Source organism: Protopterus annectens, chromosome 6.part0 (genome assembly GCF_019279795.1).
Source record: "Protopterus annectens isolate FY-2018-M chromosome 6.part0, PAN1.0, whole genome shotgun sequence".
Lineage (NCBI taxonomy): Eukaryota > Metazoa > Chordata > Ceratodontiformes > Protopteridae > Protopterus > Protopterus annectens.
The window spans coordinates 874,260,318-874,284,093 of record NC_056737.1 but is presented as its reverse complement, the minus strand read 5'-3'; the positions used below and the strand labels follow the sequence as shown (position 1 = coordinate 874,284,093).

Genomic DNA, 23,776 nt, shown 5'->3' with positions numbered 1-23,776 from the left:
CTAAATCTAGAGATGGATTTGCCACTGCAGTCTTGCAGGGCTTAATAGCTGGCCCTAATGCTCTCTAACTTCTTGCTCTCTTCCTTAGCTTTGGGAATCAACCCAAATGTAATGACTGCAACAGTGAAACACTAAGAACATAGTATAGTTATGTACACTTACCATAAATGTAGATGTTAGTTTATTCACTGTTGCAGTCCTGGATGTTCGTGTTTCACTGTTGCAGTCATTACACTTGGGTTATCCCGCTGGCAGGCGACCCGCCGTCGGCCTGAGTTCCAAAGTCTTGGTCCGGCGTCGATTGTTACCTCTTCCCTGACGTCAGTGCGCCAGGGGTATAAGAGTTGCAACTGACGCCATTTTCTTCACTCTTTCTTGCCGGGCGGTGCCCGAAGCAAAAGCAGTTCGCAAGTGCCGGTTGGCCGACTCCTGAGATTTTCAAATTGAATTTCAGAACCGAAGTCTTCAATAAAGCTAAGTACCCCGTTGGGGAAACTTTTTTTCTTCCTCCAGACCGATGTCAGTAAAAGTTAATAATTGTATTTCTTGTGGGAAGCAAATACCTCATAAGGACTTTCACTCTTACTGCATTCCTTGCCTAGGCCCTGACCACAACATTGCTAGTTGTCGGTTTTGTGCTAGATTCAATAAACGCACTATTAAACGTCGGTTTGATTTTGCTTTACATTATTTTGGATGAATATTTAATTATATAATGCTATCGGAACGACCGACGACTGGAATGTATAAAAAACACAAAGACAAAGAAAGATAGGCATCCGAGGTCCAAAACCGACTAAGCCTCTTCTAGGCCAGTCGCCGGTTCTCATTGAGGTGCTTTCGCAGCCCCTGACACCCGCTACCTCAGAGCCACAGGCCCTAACCAACAGCCACGTGGAGACACCGAGGCCTGTGGAAAACGCAAGCTGTTGGGCCTATGGAAACTATACCCTCAGATGGGTCCGGAGCCGCTGAGCAGGCATTGGCTTCTGAGGGTGTTTTCAGACCTTTACAGAGTACAATTAAGGCTACTACAGCAGCAAAGGCAAAGTCAAAAACACCATTAAAGACAAGGAAACAAGTGCAACATTCTCCAGAACAGTCATCCATGCCAAAGAAACAGATGCTTAAAACGGCCGAATACCTTATTACTTTAATCAGGGGCTCCCACCCCCCTCCTGACAAAAGGCCTAGGCAAGACACTGATTGATTCCTCTGATCAGGTTTCCATTTCCTCTGATTCGTCTTCTGATCAGGGCTATTCTCTTCCTCCCTATGAGGACTCTGATGCTGAAGTGTCCATTCCTTCAGCCTCACCGCCTGAGGATTATTCCTTTGGGGAAACCCTGCACATCATGAGGGAGCATTTCCATTGGGAGAGCCAGGATTACTCAGAATCCAAGAAAAGGCTCATATATTTCCTTTTACTGCCTCAGCACAGGCCCTTGGCTATCCCTTCTGTGCTTGATATTGTAGATGTTTTTTCTGAATCCAGTCTGTCTCCAGATTCTTTGCCCCCTGCTCGAGTAAAGCCAGACATGTACTACAGGGTCCCTGACTCTCATAAATTTCTTTATAAAAACCCCGCTGCAGACCCAGAAACAATTTTTCAGGGACCTAAAGGGGTTAAAGCTTCCACTACCAAAAATCCTGTTCCCTCAGATAGGGATTCCAGAGCTCTGGACAGATGGGGGAAAAATGTTTCCACTTCTGCTACTTTAGCTGTAAGAGCTTTAAACTGTCAGTTTTACATGCTTAAATATCAACAGTATCTCATGTCATTTGTTAAAGCAGAAAATGGTTATAAATATAGAAAGTCCTGACAGTAAAGAAATGCAGGATTTATTGCATGCAGTTGAACAAGTGGGAAAGCATACTCTGCAATGTGGTTTTGATTCCTTAGAGGCTTCTTGTAGAGCCGCAGTTACAGGCTCAGTAATTCGAAGACATGCTTGGTTGAAAGAACAAAGTTTACCTGACCATGTTAAAGTAAAGTTATTGGATGCTCCACTACAACATGATACTTTGGTGTTAAGGCAGAAGGAGGTGTTAAAGAAAATGGAGGATAAAGCAAAGTCAATGTAAACGGTAAAAGATTTCTTACAGGTTCAACCACATAGATTTAGCAGAAACTGGCCTTCAAAAAATTGGTCCTTTCCAGTGTCAGGCCACAGAGGCAGATACAAACGCCCAAGAGGCAGATCTCAGCCCCAAGGCTCCTACAGACCTAAACAATGGGGTTCTTCAGCCCCCAAAGGAGAAGACAAATCACAGCCTTATAGGAAACAGTCACAATGACTTCCCTCTGCAAATGCCAAGCTCTTGCCAGTTGACAGCACCCCTAGGGGGAAAGCTAGCACTTTTCTCAAAAAATTGGCACATGATCACCCAAGACCAATGGGTACTGAATATAGTTTCTCAAGGGTACAGGTTCTACTTCCACACGCTTCCAAAACCAAAAGGTATGCCAAACCTGCCACAAAACCAATGGGCAGAGGCACAAAAACAGATTTCTGCTCTTATGGATATGGGAGCTATTCAAAAAGTTCCACAAGAAGAACAGGGACAAGGATTTTGCTCTAGACTTTTCTTAGTACCCAGAAAAGACAAAGCCTGGAGACCAATACTGGACCTGTCAATCCTGAATACTTACCTGGATGTTCCAAAATTCAAAATGTTAACACTTCAACAGCTTCTGCCCATGCTGGGCAAGGAGGCTTGGCTAGTTACTTTGGATCTCAAGGAGGCATACCCGCACGTCCCAATCAGGCAATCGTGCAGAAGATGCCTCAGATTTATAGCAGGCTCAATGCATTACCAATTCTCTGCACTGCCCTTTGGCTTATCTACTGCGCCCAGGGTTTTCACAAAATACCTGGCACCAGTAATTGCATTTTGCAGACAAAAAGGAATTCAGATTTATCCCTACTTGGACGACTGCCTTCAAGCAGAGAGCAAGGACATTCTTCTAAAGCACCTGGTGTTTGTAAAAAGATTGCTACTTTGCCTAGGGTACACAGTAAACGAAAAGAAAGTGCCCTCTCAAGAGATAATACTCCTGGGTGCAAGCTTAAATACAACTGCCCAGATGGCTTATCTCACGCCAGACAAAGGCAACTGACTCATTATTTTCAAATAATGGCTACAAAGACCCAGCTCCCTTGAAGAAAAATTCTGCAGGCCCTGGGTTTCATGGCATCCTGCATTCTACTAATTCTATATGCAAAAGCGCATATGAGGAAACTACAGTGGTATCTAAAAAGTGTTTGGACTCAGCATTGTCACAGCCTAGAGACAATCATAACCTTGATTCTCTGCCTGCAACAGCAGTTTCGAAAGTGGGCAAAAGCCTGTCACCGCAAAAAGGGACAGCTTTTCACTTTACCTACAGCCAGGCAGACAATAACAATGGATGCATCGGATTATGCCTGGGGAGCACATATGGCAGGAAGATGTATTCAGTGCATGTGGCCCAAGGAGCAAGTGCACCTTCACATCAATCAAAAAGTGATGCTAGCTGTACAGAATGCCCTGACAGCCTTCAAGGACCTAATGCATCCAGGACAACTACTCATAAAGACTGACAGTACCACAGTTATGTGGTACATAACCAAGCAAGGGGGTACACACTCCTACCCGCTATGCAGACAAGCCATGACTTTGTGGAACACAGCACTGACCTACCAGGTACATCTGCAAGCACAATTCCTGCCAGGAACAAAAAATACACTGGCAGACGAACTAAGCAGAAATCTCATGGATCCTCACGAATGGAAGCTAAATCCACAAGTGTTCAACATAAGGAAATGGGGGACACCCAGACATAGATCTTTTTGCCTCCCCTCACAATTTCCAAATAGAGACATTTTGCACAAGGACGTATCACTCTCAAGCATGGAAAGTGGATGCTCTGTCATTCAGCTGGAAAAACCTGACCATCTATGCCTTCCCTCTGATGCCTCTTCTCATCAAGGTGCTTCTAAAAGTCAGACGAGAGACCAAAAATGTTACTAATTGCACAAGACTGGCCACGCCAGCACTGATACCCAATCCTAAAAACTTTGTCCCAAGGCCCACCTTGGCCTCTACCTCAAATCCCTCATCTTCTGACACAGCAAAACAATCAAATTCTGCACAGTCAACTCGGAACCTTGAACCTGGCAGCATGGCAGATAATGTAGCCACTCAGACTGCACCTCTCTAAAGCTGTTATGGATGTAATTTTGGAAGCCAGGAGGCCCAGCACTAGGAAATCTTATGCAGAAAAATGGAAGAGATTCTGTGCTTGGAACCAGGCACAAGGGCTCGACCCACTGGTCCCTAATACACCTCAGAATTTTCAATACCTGACTGAGATGTTGGACAAAGGCCTATCTTTTTCATCTATTAAAATCCATGCCTCTGCCATTTCAGCTCATTACAATACGGATCCTCCTATTTTTTCACATCCTCTACTACGACAGTACCTCAGAGGGGCAAAGAATACAAGACCCCCTAGGAGAGCACCAGTACCTACTTGGGACCTCAACTTTGTTTGAGAAACTAGCACTGCCTCCATTTGAACCAGCCAGCACAGCTGATCTAAAATTCTTGTCATGGAAAACTGCTCTGCTCCTAGCAATAACTTCAGCAAGAAGAGTCTCAGAGTTACAGGCATTTATGGCTTTGGAACCTTTCCTCATTTTTCATCAGGACAGGGTTTCTCTTAGGACAAACCCAACATTCATGCCAAAAGTGGTCTCCAGTGTGGCCTTCAACCAAACCATTCATTTACCTACTTTCTACCCAAATCCCCAGAATAAAGGGGAAAGACTTCTGCACGCTTTGGGATATACACAGGCAGCTACGATTTTACTTGGACAAAACAAAAGCTTTCAGAAAAACTGAGCAACTGTTTGTAGCTTATGCTGCAGAATCACAAGGAAAGCCTATTACAAAGCAGACAATCTCCAAATGGATAGGACACTGCATCCGCGTCTGCTATGCACAACATGGCAAATCTGTGCCTAAGGGCATTAGGCCTCATTCTACCAGAGCAGCAGCCACTTCAGCAGCTTTCCTCAGAGGAGTACCAACCAAAGACATAGAAGCTGCAACCTGGAGCTCATTGCACACTTTACCAAGCACTGCCACCTCCAAATCCAGAGCAGCCTTTGCCACTGCAGTTCTGCGGGGCTTGTTAGCCTCGCCAAATCCAATCTAGAGCCAGCCACCCAACCTCAACTTTGGAATTCAACCCAAGTGTAATGACTGCAACAGTGAAACACGATGAACATAGTACAGTTGTGTACCTACCATAAATGTAGATGTTAGTGTATTCACTGTTGCAGTCCAGGTTACCCAACCTCCATCTCCCTCTTTGCTGGGACTATTCTGTACTTCTCAACTCTATACAACCTATGTGGTGTATTTGCTTGTAGATGAAGGAAATTATTATAGTAATATATGCATGGTTGTTTGGCATATTTTTTTATCTTTTTAGCCTTCCTATCTGGGGGCACCTGACATCTGGGACAAGAAAAACTGAAGAAAATGGCGTCTGTTGCAACTTTTATACCCCTGGCGCTCTGACGTCAGGGAAGAGGGAACAGCAACCGATGCCGGACCAAGACTTTGGAACTTGGGTCGCCTGCCAGCGGGATAACCCAAGTGTAATGACTGCAACAGTGAATACACTCAAACATCTACATTTATGGTAGGTACACAACTGTACTTTACCCTCCCTCCAGCCCCCTGACTTCTCTAGGCTCTACCTTTCCTTGTTGGTATATTTTTTCTTGTGTGTGCTTTTTGCTGGGGGTTTACCATTCCATTTAACTGCTTCCTATTGTGGGGGCATCTGACATCTGGGGCAAGAAAAACTGATGTAATGGCGTCAGCTGCATGTTTTTATACCCCTGATGTCGTGGAAGAAGCGACAGCCTCCGGCGCAAAAGTCTGAAGACTCTGGTATTCAGGCCGGCTGAGGGCTACCGGCAGGCAGATAACAGAAATGTGATTACTACAACAGTGAATACACTAACACACTAACATCTACATTTATGGTAAGTATACACAACTGTACTTTTTGACATCCTTGAGGCCTCCAGCAAGGGCTATGGCTACTGGATCTGTTAGAAGGCTTGCTTGGCTCAGGGTACAGCCTCTTCCAGAACCTGTCAAAGCTAAGCTTTTGGATTTATCTTTGCTTAAAGACGGTCTTTTTGGCAGCAAAGCAGAGGAGGTACTGAAGAAGATGGAGGTTAAGGCCAAGTCCATGCAAACTGTTAAGGATTTTCTGCAAGTTCACCCTCGCTTTAGCAGGAATTACCATTCCAAAAGTTGGACCTTTCCTGATACCAGCAGACAGAACCATTCCAGGACTAAAGGTTACAAATCTTCTAGGGAGCAGGGTTCTACCTCTCAAAGGTCTAGGCATTGGTAGGTTTCCACTTCTAAAGGGGGAAGCTGCAAGCCTGCATCTCAGTCAAAACACTCTACTTTTTACAACTACTGCCTGTTCTTGCTTGCCGGGAGAGTCCTTTAGGGGGAAGGTTGGCCCTTTTTGCAGATGTCTGGGCTCTATCACAGATGACAAATGGGTGTTCAGAACTGTGTCCCTAGGGCACAAGTTTTTTTTTCCGTACCTTTCCAGCTCCCAAGGGATTCCCGGACGTTCCTCCAAACCAAAGGGCAGAAGTAGCAAAACAAATTTTGTCATCTGGGAGCAATAGAATCGGTCCTTGCTCAGCAGGTAGGCCAGGGCTTTTATCCAGGCTTTTCCTAGTTCCAAAAAAAGAAGGCACCTGGTGTCCTATCCAGGATCTTTCCATTCTGAACTCTTTTCTAGTAATTCCAAAATTCAAAATGCTCACTCTACATCAGTTGCTACCACTTCTAGAAAAGGATTCCTGGCTGGTAACCTTGGATCTGAGGCTTATCTGCACATTCCTATCAGGGAAAGTTGCAGGCAGTACCTTCGTTTCAGAGTGGGCGAGCAACATTACCAATTTTTTGCGCTGCCCTTTGGCTTATCTACTGCTCCCAGAGTCTTCACAAAGTGCTTGGCCCCAGTCATTGCTTTTTGCAGGCAGAAGAAATTTTAGATTTGACCATACTTAGACGACTGTCTTATTCAAACAAGTTCTCAAGAACAGCTATTAAAGGATCTGTAATTCGTAAAGACTCTTCTCTTCCCTGGGTTACACTGTCAATGTGGAAAAATCGAAAATGGCACCATCCAAGGAGATGACATTCCTGGGAGTGAGTCTGGTATGTCTCACCCTGGAGAAGCAGACAACTTTCAGTTTACTTCAAGGACTTGGCAAGCCTGTCCCAGCTGCCTGCAAGGAAGTACCTGCAAGCTCTGGGATTCATGGCATCTTGTATTTTCATGATTCCATATACAAGACTGCATATGAGGAAATTGCAATGGTACCCCGAGAACATTTGGTGTTAACACTCAGAGGACCTGGATATGAGGATTACTCTGCTTCCATCTCTGCAGATGGAGTTTTTATGGTGGGCAACAGCCTGTCTACAAAACAAAGGCATGCCTTTTCGGACACCTCTTGCCACTCAAGTTCTGAGTGCAGACTCATTGGACTACGCCTGGGGAGCACACCTGAATGGCAGGTGCATACAGGGACGTTGGAACACCCAGTTGATGCACCTGCACATAAATCTGAGAGTTGGTTGCTGTTCAGCAGGCCTTACTGGCTTTCAAGCATCTTCTTTCTTCAGAGATCCTGCTTTTCAGGACAGACAACACTATGGTCATGTGTTACATCAACAAGCAGGGAGGGACTCTTACCCTTGTGTAGGCAAATCATGAATCTTTGCTCCATGGCAGCATCCCTGGGCCTGCATCTTCTAGCTCAGTTTCTTCCAGGAAGGTTGAGTGTTTTGGCAGACCAGATGTGCAGGCAAACCCTGGATCCTCACGAATGGCAGCTGAACAGAGCAGTCTTTTATAGCATCATTCAACGTTGGGGCACTCCTCAGGTGGATCTTTTCTCCTCCCCAGACAACCATCTGCTACCTCTCTTTTGCACCAGACAGCAGCACAGCAGAGCCTGGAAAGTGGATGCTCTGTCCTTCCCTTGGACGTTGCTATCAGTGTACATCTTCCCTCCTCTTCTTCCCAGAGTGTTAGTGAAGATCAGGGACGAACGTCCAAGGAATATTCTCATAGCTCCGGACTGGCCCAGGCAGCATTGGTATCTGCTGCTTCAAAGTCTCTCCCTTCTTCCTCCCTGGCATCATCTTCTGAAGCCAGATCTTTTGGATCAGGAAAGGGGAAACATTCTACATCCTCATCTTCAGTCTCCATTTGGCAGCATGGTTCATTGTATGACTCCTTCCCTTTCTTACTCCCTTTCCCAACAGGTGGTTGGCATGCTGAGGAAGGCCAGGAGGCTTAGCACTACGAAATCCTATGCTGGCAAATGGGAAAGGTTCTCTCAATGGATGCAGGCTAGAGGGGAGTCTGCTTCTCAACCTACCCTTCCTCTGATCCTGGAATACCTGGCTGATTTGTTTCAGGGTGGTCTTTCTTTTTCCTCTGTCAAGATTCATGTTTCAGCCATCTCTGCTCATTTTTCTCTTGAACAGCCCATTTTCTCTCATACCCTGATGAGTGTTTCTCAGAGGTGCTTGCAATTTAAAACCTCCCAGAGGAGCACCTACTCCAGCCTGGGATCTTAATTTTGTTCTGGAGAAACTCTTCTTCTTTTTGAGCCAGCTGCCTCTACAAATTCCAAGTTTATCTCTTGGAAGACTGCCTTCCTCTTGGCTATAACTTCAAAAAGGAGGGTTTTGGAGCTGCAAGCTTTGATGGCCATGGAGCCTTTTCTTATTTTCCATGCCGATAGTCTCCCTGAGGACTAATCGCTCCTTCATACCTAATGTGGTTTCCAGCCTGACTCTTAATCAGTCCATATACCTTCCTACCTTCTTTCCTAATCCTTGCAATAGAGGTGAAAGGATCCTACATTCTCTTGATGTGCACAGACTGCTCAGGTTTTTCCTGGACAGGACTAGACCTTCGGAAATCAGCACAGTTATTGGTCAGTTTTGCCCCTGGAGCCCAGGGCAAGGCTATTTCTATGCAGACCATTTTTAAATGAATTACACATTGCATTACTTTATTCTTTTCATGGCAAAGCTCCACCTCAAGGGGTTAGGACACACTCTGCTAGAGCGGCTTACACTTCGGCAGCCTTTTTAAGGGGTGTCCCTACTTAAGACATTTTGGAGGCTGCCACATGGTCTTCTGTTTATACTTTCACAAAGCATTATAATTTGCCTCTGTTTTCCAGAGCCAGGGTAGGGTTTTCCACTGTGGTGTTGCAGGGCATTATCTCCAACCCTTGATGCTGTTGGTTCCTCCCCCCCTTTTTTCCTCTGGACTTTGGTAATCAACCCATTTATTAGGACTGCAACAATGAAACGTGATTAACATTAGTACAGTTGTGCACACTTACCATAAATGTAGATGTTATGAGTGTATTCATAGTTGCAGTCCTGGTTTCCCTCCTTCTTTCCCCCTTTTTGTGGTCCTCTCCTATTCTTTTTTCCTGAGGTACAGGTTTAATTTATTTGTCAAACTGTTTTTTGATTTGAGCCTTATTTTCTGAGGGCTCCTGACTAATGGCAAGAAAGACTGAGGAAGTGACATCAGCTGCCTCCTTTTGTATCGGACACCCTGACGTCCTTTACAACAGACTGCTACTGACGTCATTTTTACTTACCTTTGGTATTCTGTCCGACTGAGGGCTACCGGGAGCCGGATAACCCATTTGTTAGTATTGCAACAGTGAATACATTCTTAACATCTACATTTATAGTAAGAGTACACAACTGTACTTGTCTGTGTGCAGTAGCTGCCTAAACAGAGCTGTTGTGTGTGAAATGGTTCTGTTTGTGTTTAGGTTACTAGCAGAGCTGCAGGTACTGGTACAATGTGAAAATGGTGACTGGATGGATTTTTCTTTGTGCAGTCAGTCTTCATTTGTTTGGTGGACACAAGTTTGGAAATGAGCAATACCAAAAAGTGCAACTGTAGGAGCTGTACATGGTTTTTACAATCCTTTTTGTTCCAATGGCTTTGGGTCTCACAAAAAGGATTTGCAGTATAATTTTGGTGTGTGTTTGTGCATCTTTGAGTCCCAGGATAGGCAGAAGTGTGAGTATTGGCTAAAACTGATGCCCAATGGGAGGCCTATAATATTTTTTTAAAGTTTCTACGTTATTTCAAACTAGCATTTTAAATGTCAGTGGATCAGGGTAATTAACTTGAGCAGCTCACTACAGAAATCTGCTCAAAAAGCACAGGTGATTTTGCCATCTTAGGCAGCATGGTTTGCTGTGGCTTTTATCCCATAGTTGGTTTAAAGAAATCTCAGTAAGGTGGTACAGTTATGCAAGATGGTCACTGTATTATTTAATCTGAGGAAAACACAGTTGCAGTAAGTATACTACCTCCTCCCTTCATGTTATTCCATCTGTGTATTTTATGTATGGCTTGTGCCTTTATGGAAGTGTATAGGCTTCTACGTAGTGTACCCCTGTGCATGAACATCTGACTAGGCTCATATCTCTTAACCTGCAGACATTGAATGTAGGTACAAATGCTCTTGAGAAATACGTACATCTAGCCAGAAAATGTGGGTACACGATTAGCATAAAATTTGAATACCATGTCACACACAACTTTTCCCACTTCCAGTAGGAATGAGATACTGCTCAAACACAAGTTTAAAACAATAATTGATTGCAGGGAATACAAACATATCACAATGTAAATTTTTTACACTTCAATGAATGATATTGCAGAAGTCTGCTTCACAGATCAATTTAGTTATGCTTCTGAAAAGCATGAGTCTCCTGTCAAGTTATTGGTGCTGCCAATATGTTTGTCATTTGGTCTGTATACTTTGCAGCCTAAAAGTTGTGTTAGTAAATTGAACCTGAAAATAGATAACTCCTGTAAAGGTGTTGAGACAAAAAGTGGGTGTGCATCTTCGAAGTGCATACAATTTAAGAGGTCTGCCTGGGTTCTGCTTTGCTTGCAAAGGGTTTTGAGCAGAATTCTGAAAGCATTTTGGGGTCTGTCCTGTTTATATTCATGTGTGTATACTCTTTCCCTTCAGTGAGGCATCATTCTCTGATGCTGTTTTGGTGAAAATTTTTAACACCAGTATGGAATGTATGATTGAAATATTGCAGAGTTGAACCTGTTGCATGAAGTATTTCTTGAAATACTATATGTAACTAACTTTGTGTAGGCTGGCAGTTGGTGATTTTCGCAGGTTCCCATCATTTTATTGCTGGGAGTAAAAGTAACACTGCCACTAGGTTGTGCACTTTAAGCACCAGTCAGCAATTTACAGTTAACTAATAATGGAAAAACTACTCTGCTTTAAGTCGAAAAGGAAACTTTGATTCTTGAAAAAGGAGTAAAGTATATGGTTTAATTGTATAAATTCTTTTTATAGGTCCAGTCAAAAGTAAATCTAAAGTATGATTCTTGGCACAAAGAGGTGCTCAGCAAATTTGGGCAGATGCTTGGCCAAAACATGCAAGAGTTCCACTCTCAAATCTCAAAGGTAAGTTGAACTGTACATTGCCCGTGTTTGCTCAGTTGTGGCTTTAGTAGTAAATTTCACATGTGCAGTATCTTAAACTTTGTTTTGAATTTCTAGTCTCGGCAAGAATTGGAACAACACTCTGTGGATACAGCAAGCACTTCAGATGCAGTCACATTTATCACTTACGTTCAGTCACTGAAACGGAAGATCAAACAGTTTGAAAAACAAGTTGATGTAAGTTACAGATCTAGGAAGTCTGTGTTTGCTTCACTGTCTTCCATTCAAGAATTAAACCGTTTTCTAGAAAAATGTTAGCTGTTTACATAAATTGTGTTGTGTCCTTTTCACTAAGTTCATAGGTGGTTAGTGGGCTATTGGCCAGAAGGTCTTTATAAGCCTAGCCATGTGTGCCCAATGTAACGGATCTTGTCTAAACTTGATCTTGGCAATGACTGCCTGTGTCTAGGAGGAGTCATAGGTGGTGAAATCCCTGGCAGGAGTTTACAGATGTGAAGTTCAATCTCGCCGTTCATTCATCACTGATAGGTTCGGAGCCGATCCTCGGCTCCGACATGGCCGACTAGCAAGCTCAAAGTTCTCCAGTAGCTCGAGACCCCACCCCTTATCCCATAATACACTGGAATTACCTCATATCTAGTTTGCTGCGGCACGGATCTCTTGGTTTCCAGCTTGGTTAGAGACTTTACTGGGAGTTTTTCAACTTTCAGCAAGTTATATTTTTTTCTTTTTTATACACCCTTGTTCTATTCTTAGTAGCAGATATACTAGATAGTTTTTTTTCTGTGTTTATACCCCTTTCCTCAGTATTATCTATCTAGTAAGGTAAAGGCTCATTCAACCAGAGCAGTTTCTACCTCGTCAGCCTTTCAAGCCAAATTGCCTTTGGATAACATCTGTGCAGCAGCCACCTGGTCTAAACCTCACACTTTTATAACTCATAAAGTGGATAAGGCCTCCAGGGACAGGGCTTCATTTGGTTCTACGGTTCTGAAGAGTGTACTTCCGTGAGCCACCCAAGGTCAGGGTGCTAGGGACACTACCCATCAGTGATGAATGAATGGCGAGATTGAACAGCTTCACATAAAGAAGTTATGTACTCACCATAACGTTCCATGTGAGTTGTTCCATCTCGCCTTCATTCTCACGTCCCTCCCTCCTTCCCCCTCCTGGCTGACAGTTGACCTGGAGGCTGTTTTCATCCTGGTTTTTCAATGTGTATTCATTCTTGGGCAGAATAATTATTGTACTATTACATGGTATGCAGCAAACAAGATCTGAGTTAATTCCAGCAGTGCATTATGGGATAAGGGGTGGGTTCTCAAGCTACTGGAGAACTTTGAGCTTACTAGTCGGCCATGTTGGAGCCGAGGATTGGCTCCGAACCCATCAGTGATGAATGAAGGCGAGATGGAACAACTCACATGGAATGTTATGGAGAGTACATAGGTTTTTTTCCCATCCAGTCATCCAGACTACTCGTAAATAGGGTCCTAGAGGAGCTTTGTTTGAGAACTGGTAGCCTATTCCAGAGGAGTGGCAACCTCAGAGACATGAGTCTCTCCGGCAGGTCCCATTTATGTCCGCAGGTCCTTTTATGTTGCAGGCCAGGTTAAGGTCCCTGGAGTAGATTGCTCTTAACCCATGTGTCTTGCAGATGTGCATTTTCATTATGTTTGGATCTTAGATTGCTCTGTAGGCCAGTCACAAGTCTCTAGACTGTATGCTACTGACTACAGTGACAGTAACTTCAGTCTGTCAGTTTGACTTGTGCTGGAGACCCTGAATTTTCTTGGTTAGAAATATCTGAGGTATCTCAAGTTGTTGCAGGTGCCTGATGAGGTACATACCAAAGGGAGCATTGTACTCCGTTATTGGCCTGATGAGGGTTGAGTACAGGTGTGTTATGACCTCTCTTGCTCTTGAGCCAATGCCTTTGCTAATGAGGTGTGTGACATAGAATGCCTTCCTTACCACAGTAGATATGGTGGTCAAAGTTTAGGCTACAAATCAGCTTGTGTTCCCAGGTCTCTCACTACTGAGTTGTTACTTAGGGTGGTATTATTTCTATGATGGTCTGCAGGGATATCGTTTTTACTGAAGGGGATGATGCATTTTTTACACTGAGTTTGAATCCATGGCACCAATCATTGGTTTGTGCAAGTCCCTGTTGAAGTACATTGACATCATGTGGGGATTCAATGTTTGCACCTTTTTTGCACTCTGCAAACAGTCAGCCGCAGGCCCTCTGTTTTGGCCTGAACTTCTGGGAAGTATATTCCAAACAATAGAGGGCCCAGCACTGATCCCTGTGAAACCCCACTGGTGACTAGTCTGCTGGTTGAGGTGAAGTCCCCAACTATGACAGAGTGTGATCCGTCGGTGAGCCAGGTAGCAGCCCATCTGATGACGTGAGGGTTGATATTCAACTGGGAGAGTTTCAGTGATGCCCGAATACGGGATGATATTGAAGGCCTTGGCTAAGTCAAGGTAGGGCTGTATGCATATATTCAAAGAAACTTTGTCATTTAGGACCAAATAAGTGCAGTCTATACGAAATTACAACTTTTGTGGCTCTGGTGACGTCCAGGTTTCAAAGGCATGACCTATCTTTGACTGAACCAAACTTTCTGATCAAGGGTTTGGAGTGCAACTATATTCCTATAAGGTCCATGATGATTCATTCCATGGCCTTACAGATAAGGCTGGATAAGCTTATGGATCTGTAATGCCAAGGGCCTGTTGCTATACCCCTTCATGAAGGGAGAGAACTGTGGCTGTTTTCCATTCAGCAGGGACAAAACAAGTACTCTGGCAGTGCTTGAGGAGTACCTAATGGAGTTGCTTACTCATGTTTTAGACCATTTAAAACTTAACCTGAGATGCCATCCGGTCCCTTAGAGGTTGCGTTTTTGGCCTTGGAGAGATTATTGCCTGGCTCTTTGGGAATGCAAGGTGGAGGAGATGTAGTGTGAAATTTTCCCCAAACCTTTTTGCTAATAGTTTAGCTATTTTCACATGATCAGTGTGTGTCATGCCATCCACAGCTAGTTCAGCATGTCTGGGTCCTACCTTTTAGGTTACGAATATAGCTGAAGAATACCTTTATGGTTATCCTTGGCTATGGTAGAAAAATTTTATGTTACCCTTGAAAGATTTTACACATCTTGTTTTTGTCTTTATTACCAGAGGAACAAGAAGTCAAATCTCTTGTTTCACAGCTTAATTTTTGTTGGACAAACTTTTGTTTTTTCTTCATAGCATGCACTTCATTAAAAAATGATTTTGTTCCTCCAGGGAAGAATACCTTGACGATGGCTGGATACAGCAGTTTGAATCTCTCACCTGCATTTTGACATCCTCTGAATAGAGGAATGAATTTGCTTCTCTTTTGCCTGGTGTACAATGAGTAATCATTCTCCACAAACTCTGCTGTCTCCAACCTTTAGTATTTTGTCCTTCTGCCACAGTTTTGACGGAATCAGCTCTCTCTGCTGGTAGGATTGCATCCTTACTATTGAAGGTCTAGGTTGCTTTTTATAGCTAGATTTGGAGCTTACATGCACATGATGTGCCATTTCAACTAAGTCCTGCTGTGGAATACCAGTCCAGTTGTTTAATTGTGCTTTCATACATTTAATGCAGTCTTTCTTCCAGCTTCTCTGGTATAGCTGAAAATCTCAAGTTTTCCCTACGTGCTCTGTCCTCTAAATCTGTTTTTTGAAACATCTCTTCCTGAGCAGGCTTCTGTAAAGCTGGCATTTTCTTCATTTCAACCTCATATTTTTGCATTTTTATCATCTCATCTGAATATTTGTTTAAACCTTCTTCCATTTGTTCCAGCCTATTGTTTGTAGTGATAATACTCAGTGTTTTGTTTATTTTAACTAGGTCTGTATGCAGTTGTCTTGTATCATCCTGTAGGTTAGTGGAAGCCATATCTGAAGGTTGCATTATTTTTTGCTGAACAGCTGCAGAACTCTCCCTAATTATTTCTTCCTCATGTTTTGTAGTGGATTTTTTCCAGGTCTTCTGTATTTCGCTATTCCCGGCATCCAGGCAGTGTACTTACTAGCCAGTTACTGAAATTCACCCATAAACACAGATCTACTGGCCTTCTCTGAGTTTTTCACACAGAGAGCTAGAAACAAGTTGTTACTCAGTGTGTAGCCATCGTGGAAGTTCGATGTCCTTCTTTTCTCAAGTTGCAGTATTCTTACCGTGGGATCCTCTGCCTCAGGCGACCTGAACATTGGCTCCTATACAAAAGCTTAAGCCTGGCTGCTGCTGGTGCATGGGATGTCGCACCTAGGGCCATAAACCAGGGACCTTAAATGTGACATTTGCATGCACAGACCTCAGAACTTTTCTGCCGCAGTTGAACATCAGATTGATCTTTTCGCTCCTCTACTTCAAGATGTCTAAAGCTAAGAACACGGCCGTATAAAGACTTCCATCTTCCATTTTGTTTAGGCTGGGAACAAGACCATACCCCTGTGCCATCTGCCAATCTTTTGTCCCCAAAACGGCTTTTTGTCCCCAAAACACTCAGAAGCTGTTTGGCCACCCTCGATATGTATTTGGCGAATCAGAGATTAAAGTTAGCATTAAGAATGGATCCGGAGCCAGCCTCCTAGGTGGATCCGCTGAGAAAAAAGACCAAGGTTTCAAGGCCTACCCCCTTTTCCAGTTTGTCGTCGAAAGGCCCACCACCCACCGATATAGGGGTTGAGGGACGTCCGCTGAAGCAGTCTACTTCGGCGCCTACCCTTGAGAAAGCCACTTCGAAAGTACCGGCTGGCATGTCCGTGGAGGTTATTCAGGTGTCTTATTACCGAAGTCGAGGGGGAACCTGGCTTCACAGCACGACCTTCTCTGATCCAGGATTCCGATCCTTTCTCTTTATCCAGATTCCTGAAACCTAGGCCTACAGCTTCTTCTAAAGCAACTCCGTTAAAAAGGAGACAAAACATTTGCCTGCTTCAGAGGGACAACCAGACTGACAGTCCTTCACACAGTCCTTGATGCTGGCCTTCATGGCTCCTCTGCTCCCACTGTACCTGTACTTAGCCCAAGACCTGCCTTAGCCACTTCTATCCTTCCTTTTCTCAGGAATAAGCCTTGTCCTTTTTCTCTGATTCAGTCACATACTCATCCCAAATAGCCTCCCCCTTGGAATACTACTCCCCTGATGAGGATTCTGTAGAGGGAGACTCCCCTCCAGAGAACATCTCATTTGGAAAGACTGTAACAAAAATGAGGGAGTATTTTACATGGGATACTACCCAGATGACAAACTCAAAAAAAGGTATTTTGAGCTGCTGCAGGTTGAATCACCATGAGCCATCCCTCCAGTGATTCCTGCGTACTTGGATGCATTTGCATCAGCTTAAAAAAAAAAACCCTGGCTCTCAACCACCTTCTCCCAAGAGACCTGATTGTTTCTACAAGGTCCCTGACAACAACAAATTTCTACTGAAGGTCCCCTGGCAGACCCTGCAGTGAAACAGTCTAGACTTATTCCATCCTTGTCACTCCTACCCTCGGACAAAGGATTGCAAGGTAGTGGACAGGCTGGGTAAGATGATGTACACTTTTTCCACCCTAGCTTTTAGGGCAATTAATTACCAAACCCATATGGTATAATATGCCCTGGATTTGTTATCCCAAGCTACAAACCCTACTGATGTTCTCTTCATGTTTCACTGTTGCAGTCATCACACTTGAGTTATCTGCCTGCAGGTAGCCCTCTGTCTGCCCGAATACCAGAGTCTTGGGATTTCTGCGTTGGATGCAGTTGTCTCTTCCATGACGTCAGGGGTATAAAATATGCAGCCGATGCCATTACATCAGCTTTTCTTGCTGTGCGGGAGCCCGAAGCAGAAGCAGTTTGCAAGTGCCTGTCACCCACTACCTGAAATTTTCGTTTTGAGTTTCAAACCTGAAGGCTTCTAAAGCTAAGTACCCCGTTGGGGATCCATTTTTCTTGCTCTAACCAATTTCAGAAAAAGTTAATTGTCTTGCCTGCAAAAAGTAAATGCCTCAGATTTTCATTCTTACTGCGTCACCTGTTTAGGCCCAGACCACGATGTTCCTCGCTGTTTTGTGCCTTGTTTATCTCGAACTATTTGCCGTCTGGCTATCTTTGTCGCTAAATTCTTTTGCTGTCATTCTCGTATTCCAAAATGGCTTCGATAAGCCATTTGACTACCGATCTTCCAGAAAAAACGTAAGGATAAAGACGGAGACAGACTGCATAGGTCCAAAACTGCCGATGACGCTTCTGTTAAGCTAGTCGCCAGTCTGCCGGTACTCAGTGAGGCGCCTTCACAGCCCCTGATACCCGCTTTTACAGATTCGCAGGCCTCTGCTGAGACCCATTCAGAGTCAGGTATGCCACAAGATGCTTCTTAGACTATGGAACCTGCGTATGTCTCTACCTTGGATGGGTCATGAGCTGCTGTGCAGGCACTGGCTTATGAGGGTGTATTCTGACCTTCCGATGTTAGTTTTATACCAACTGCTTTGTTTCTGACTAAAACTACAGAGTTTCTCAGGCCCAGAGTTCACACTACGCCTAGAAAACTGACTACCAAACCGCATGCTCAAGCTTCCATGCCACAGAAACAAATGCTTAGAATGGCTGAAGACCTTATTACTTTAATTAGGGGAAGCCAGCCTTCCCCCTCTGAAAGACAAATAATTGATTTTCCTTCTGATTCTACAGACCATGGGTCTGATGACTCTGATCCCTCTGATTACCAGGACATACCCTTGTCTACCTATGAGGATTCAGATGCAGAGGATTCCATTCCCTCTGCCTCACCTCCAGAGGACTTTTATTTTGGTGAAACTTTGCATACCTTAAGAGAGCATTTCTTCTGGAAATGCCAGAACTACCCACAGTCCAAAAAGAGACTCAGAGAATTTTTAGACTTGCCTCAGCACATGCCTCTATACCCCCTGTTCTGGATATTGTAGATGTCTTCATGAAATCCAGTCTTAGGTTTTCCAGCTGAAGGACAGAGCATATCAGTTTATGCCTTTCCTCCTCTGCCGCTGCTCCCCAATGTACTACTAAAGATCAAACAAGACAAAGGACGGTTTTGGTTGCACTACACTGGCCACGCCAACACTGGTGTACCCCCTCTTGCGCATTGTCACTGTGGGCCCCTTGGCACCTGCCTCAGACTCCTACTCTATTATCCCAGCAGGAGAACCAAATTCTGCATCCTCAACTTCAAACACTGAATCTAGCAGCCTGGCAAATTACATAATTTCTCCTTTATCTTCCCTCAGTAAACTAGTGATGGATATCATTTTAGAGGCAAGGAAGCCTAGTACCAGAAAGTCTTGCGCTGAAAAATGGAAAATATTCTGTGCCTGGAACCAGTCTCAAGGGATGAGCTCAACAGTGCCCAATTTACCTCAGATCTTATAATACTTAACTGAGATGCTTCGTAAGGGCCCATCTTTCTCCTCCATCAAAATTCACACCTCAGCCATCTCAGCTCATCATAACACAGAACCACCCCTCTTCTCTCATCCACTGCTTAAGCAATTCCTCAGAGGGGCCAAAAATGTACGACCACCCAGGAGAGTTCCAACTCCAGCCTGGGACCTCAACTTTGTATTGGATAAGCTCACCCTTCCTCCTTTAGAGTCAGCTGCCACTGCAGACTTAAAATTCCTTTCTTGGAAAACTGCTTTCCTTTTAGCAATCACTTCAGCAAGAAGGGTATCTGAATTACAGGCCCTCATGGCAGTGGAGCCTTTCATCTTTCATGTGGACAGGGTGTCCCTCAGGACCAATCCTTCCTTCATGCCCAAGGTGGTATCCAGTGTGGCCCTTAATCAGTCCATACATTTGCCAACCTTCTTTCCTAATTCACAGAACAAAGGGGAACAGATTCTGCACTCCTTAGACATGCACAGACAACTTAGATTCTACTTGTACAGAAGTTAACCTCAAAGGAAATCTGATCAACTGCTGGTGGCATTTGCTGCAGGGGCAGAGGGAAAGGCTATTTCAAAGCAAACCATTTCCAAATGGATAGGCCATTGCATTAATTTTTGCTGCAAACACCGTGGAAAACCTTTCCCACAGGGGATCAGACCCCACTCTACCAGGGCTGCATCTACCTCTACAGCCTTTCTCAGAGGCGTCCCTACCAGGGACATCCTAGAAGCAGCTATCTCCAAGCATTACCATCTACCAATTTTCTCTAAATCCAGAGCTGACTTTGCCACTGCAGTCTTGCAGGGCTTTTTAGCTGGTCCTAATTCTATTTAAATTCCTCCTCCTATCCTTAGCTTTGGGAATCTACCCAAAAGTGATGAACCGCAACAGTGAAACACGAAGAACATAGTACAGTTGTGTACACTTACCATAAATGTAGGTGTTGGTGTATTCACTGTTGCAGTCCTGGTTACCCTTCTCCAGCCCCTTTTTTCTTTTTTGGATATACCTCTACTTTCCTATCTTCAAAAGCGTTTTGGTGTATTTGCTTTTTTGTTGGAGGTATAACCTTGTATATTTATAGATTTAATTGCTTCCCATTATGGGGGGCACCTGACATCTTGGGCAAGAAAAACTGATGTAATGGCATCGGCTGCATGTTTTATACCCCTGACGTCATGGAAGTAGGGACAGCAACCGACGCAGGACCCAAGACTTTCAGGCAGACAGAGCTACTGCAAGCAGATAACCCCAAAAGTGATGACTGCAACAGTGAATACACTCTAATCTACATTTATGGTAAGTGTACACAACTATACTTTTCATATGTTGAAGTACCAGCAGCATATTATGGAACTAATTAAACAAATGTTATTGCTTCCAGATTGTATAGAAAATAAAGATGTTAAGTTGTCCATCATTCTTGCTGGATGGGTTCGGAGCCGACCTCGGCTCCGACTCGGCCACTCTAAAAGCTCGAGAGTTGGTTCCACCGGCTCGAGGCTCCCCTTATATCCCACAATGCTAGGTGGTAATACCTCAGATCTCGTTTGCCGCTACAGCGTTCGAGGTGTGTTGCTTCAACCGGCTTCAGGTTAGTGTAGAAAATAGTTTAAAAGTTTGGCTAATCCCTTTTAAATTAGTTTTTGTTCAGTATCCCCTTTCTTTGAAAGGATTTTTATCCCTTCCTCCTTGCTTCTCGCCCTTTTACCACAAGAACTTATATGTTCTTCCCTTAGGCCTTCGGGCCCTCCATCCCCCCTTGGAGTGTATGTGTTTTTTGTAGGGACTGTTATAAATTTATAACTATCTAACTAAATTTATTTAGTTTACACTATTTACTAAAATAAAACTAATTTAATCGGTGTGTTGTGCTTGTGTGTGATTACACTTGTTCCTTAAAATGTCTAAAGGATTCGAAGGTCTCAGGCTTCAAGAAGTGTGACTCGTGCTGTCAGGAAATGTCTCTGACAGACGGTCACACTTCTTGTGTGTACTGCCTGGGACCTTTACACCTGCAGGACTCTTGTGCTGTATGCCATGGCTTCAGCCCTAGAGTCCTGCAGGAAAGAAAAAATAAGCTCATCTTACGGGGCTTGCTTAAACCTGAGGGTCCCCCAACTGTTTCTTCGGGCAAACCCTCTAAGGCTTCTAGGTCTTCGACTCCAGCATCTGAGTCGACACCTAAGGCGTCGAAGTCTGCCACTACATCGGCATTCTGCAAACCAAGTTAGTAAACATACTTTGCAGTGTGGTTTTGATACCATAGAAGCATCTTACAGGGCTGCTATCACTGGGTTTGTACTGAGAAGGCATGCTTGGCTGAAGGAACAAATCTTGCCAGACCATGTCAAAGCAAAATTACTATATGCTCCATTAAACCAGGAACGTTTTTTTTGGCACAAAAGCAGAAGTTGTTCTTAAAAAGATGGAGGGAAAAGCTAAATCTATGCAAACTGTACAGCCACCTAGATTCAGTAGGCACTGGCCGCCTAAAAACTGGTCTTTTCTAGTCCCTCCTAGGCCTTCTCAGTCCAAACGCAGGGGCAGCAGACCACCAAGACTACAGTCTCAGGGTATGCAGAGATCTAAACAATGGAGTGCTCCCATCTCAAAAAAACGGGCTGGTAAGCCACCCCCTAATGGAAAAAGTTCACAATGACTTGTCTATCATCTTTCCCAGCCAGGCTGAAGTACTTGCATCCCTAGGAGGAAAATTTGCCCTGCATGCAAAACACTGGATGTTCATTATTCAGGGCCTATGGGTCCTAAACATTGTATCCCAGGGATACAGATTCTGCTTCCACTCACTGCCGACCCCAATCGCTTTGCTAGACCTTCCAACAAACCAGTGGGCAGAGGCTCAAAAGCAAGTAATTTCTCTTCTCAGTATAAGGGCTATTCAACCTGTTCCAGTAGAGCAAAGGGGACAGGGTTTCTGCTCCAGACTGTTCCTGGTGTCTAGAAGAGAGAGCTCTTGGCACCCTATCCTGGATCTGTCCATTCTCAACACCTTCCTGGTGGTCCCAAAATTCAAAATGCTTACACTACAACAGCTTCTTCCTATGCTAGCCAAGAACTCCTGGCTAGTCACCCTAGACTTAAAAGAAGATTTTCTGCACATCCCCATAAGGGAATCTTGCAGGAAATATCTGTTTCAGATCAAGCTCATGTCACTATCAGTTCTCTGCACTTCACTTTGGCTTATCTACTACACCCAGGGTATTCACAAAGTGCCTGGCTCCAGCCATTGCATACTGCAGGCAGAGAAATATTCAAATTTACCTATACTTTGACGATTGCCTGATTTAGGGGGACAGTCAGGAATTGCATCTTCAGCACCTGGCATTTGTAGAGAGACTTCTAGCTTCTCTGGGTTACACCATCACCAAAAAGAAATCACATATGGTGCCCAGCCAAAAGATGGTATTCCTGGGAGCAAGCTTGAACAACTTCCCAGATATCATTCCTCACTCCAGAAAAGCAGGTTTCTTTGACAAACTACTTCAAACTAATGGCCACCAAAACCCAGCTATCTGCAAGAAAAATACTGCAAGCCTTAGGGTTGATTGCCTCATGCATTCTACTTATTCCATATGCAAAACTGCATATGAGGAAACTCTAATGGTACTTAAAAAGTGTCTGGTGTCAACATTCTCAGGACCTGGAAACAATGATTCCTATCATTCCTTGTGTAAGGGCAGAGTTCCTTTGGTGGGCAGAGGCTTGCAACCACAACAAGGGACTTCCTTTCACTCAAACCCTCGCCACCCAAACCCTGACAGCAGACGCATCATACTATGCATGGGGGGGCTTACATGGCAGGCAGATGCATTCAAGGCAAATGGAGCCCAGGACAAATTCACCTGCATATCAATCAAAATGAATGGTTAGCTGTACAGAATACTCGGACAGCCTTCTAATACTTGATCCTTCCAGGACAACTCTTGATGGACAGACAGCACCACAGTTATGTGGTACATAAGCAAGCAAGGGGGTACTCATTCCTACCCACTCTGCAGGTTAGCCATGGCCCTGTGGAACACAGCCTTCAGCAACCAAGTGCACCTGCAAGCTCAATTCCTGCCAGGCAAACAAAATTCACTGGCAGACTTGAGCAGACATTTATTGGACTCACACGAGTGGAAAATGGAACCTTACTCATTCATTCAAATTTCTAATCCACAGGTGGGGGACACCAGAGGTGGAGCTCTTTGCCTCCCCCCAAAACTATCAATTGAGGAAAGTTTGCACCAGCAATCCTCACAGCCAAGCATGGAAAGTGGATGCCCTATCCTTTACATGGGAAAACATCTCAATTTATATCTTTCCCCCTCTGCCCCTCCTCGCAAAAGTACTTCAAGCTCAAACAGGACAGACCAAGGACGATCCTTATTGCACCAGACTGGCCACGCCAGCACTGGTACCCTCTCCTACACAGTCTGACAGCAGTGCCACCTGGACATCTACCTCAGACCCCCCCCCCTTCCCTGCTGTCCCAGCAGGAGGGACAGATTTTGTATCCTCCGCTGCAAACCCTGAACCTTGCAGCCTGGCTTTTTCCCTGACTACTCCACCAGCAGCCCTCAGCAAATAGGTGATGGCTGTCCTCCTTGAGGCCAGAAGGCCCAGTACTAGGAGATCCTATTCAGAAAAGTGGAAAAGATACTGTTCTTGGAGCCGGTCTCAAGGAAAGGACACAGCCATGTCCTCCTTACCTCAAATCCTA

The 23,776-nt window shown here is 44.4% G+C and overlaps 1 protein-coding gene across 1 annotated transcript in view; it reads left to right on the top strand.

Moving 5' to 3' along the window:
• Positions 1-23,776, top strand: part of DYNC1H1 (dynein cytoplasmic 1 heavy chain 1) — a 3,754,902-nt gene that overhangs the window by 985,349 nt on the left and 2,745,777 nt on the right. Inside the window, exons 25-26 of the mRNA XM_044073590.1 lie at positions 11,478-11,588; positions 11,685-11,804. Of these exons, the coding sequence (XP_043929525.1) occupies positions 11,478-11,588; positions 11,685-11,804 (231 nt within the window). The remainder of the gene's footprint in view (positions 1-11,477; positions 11,589-11,684; positions 11,805-23,776) is intronic.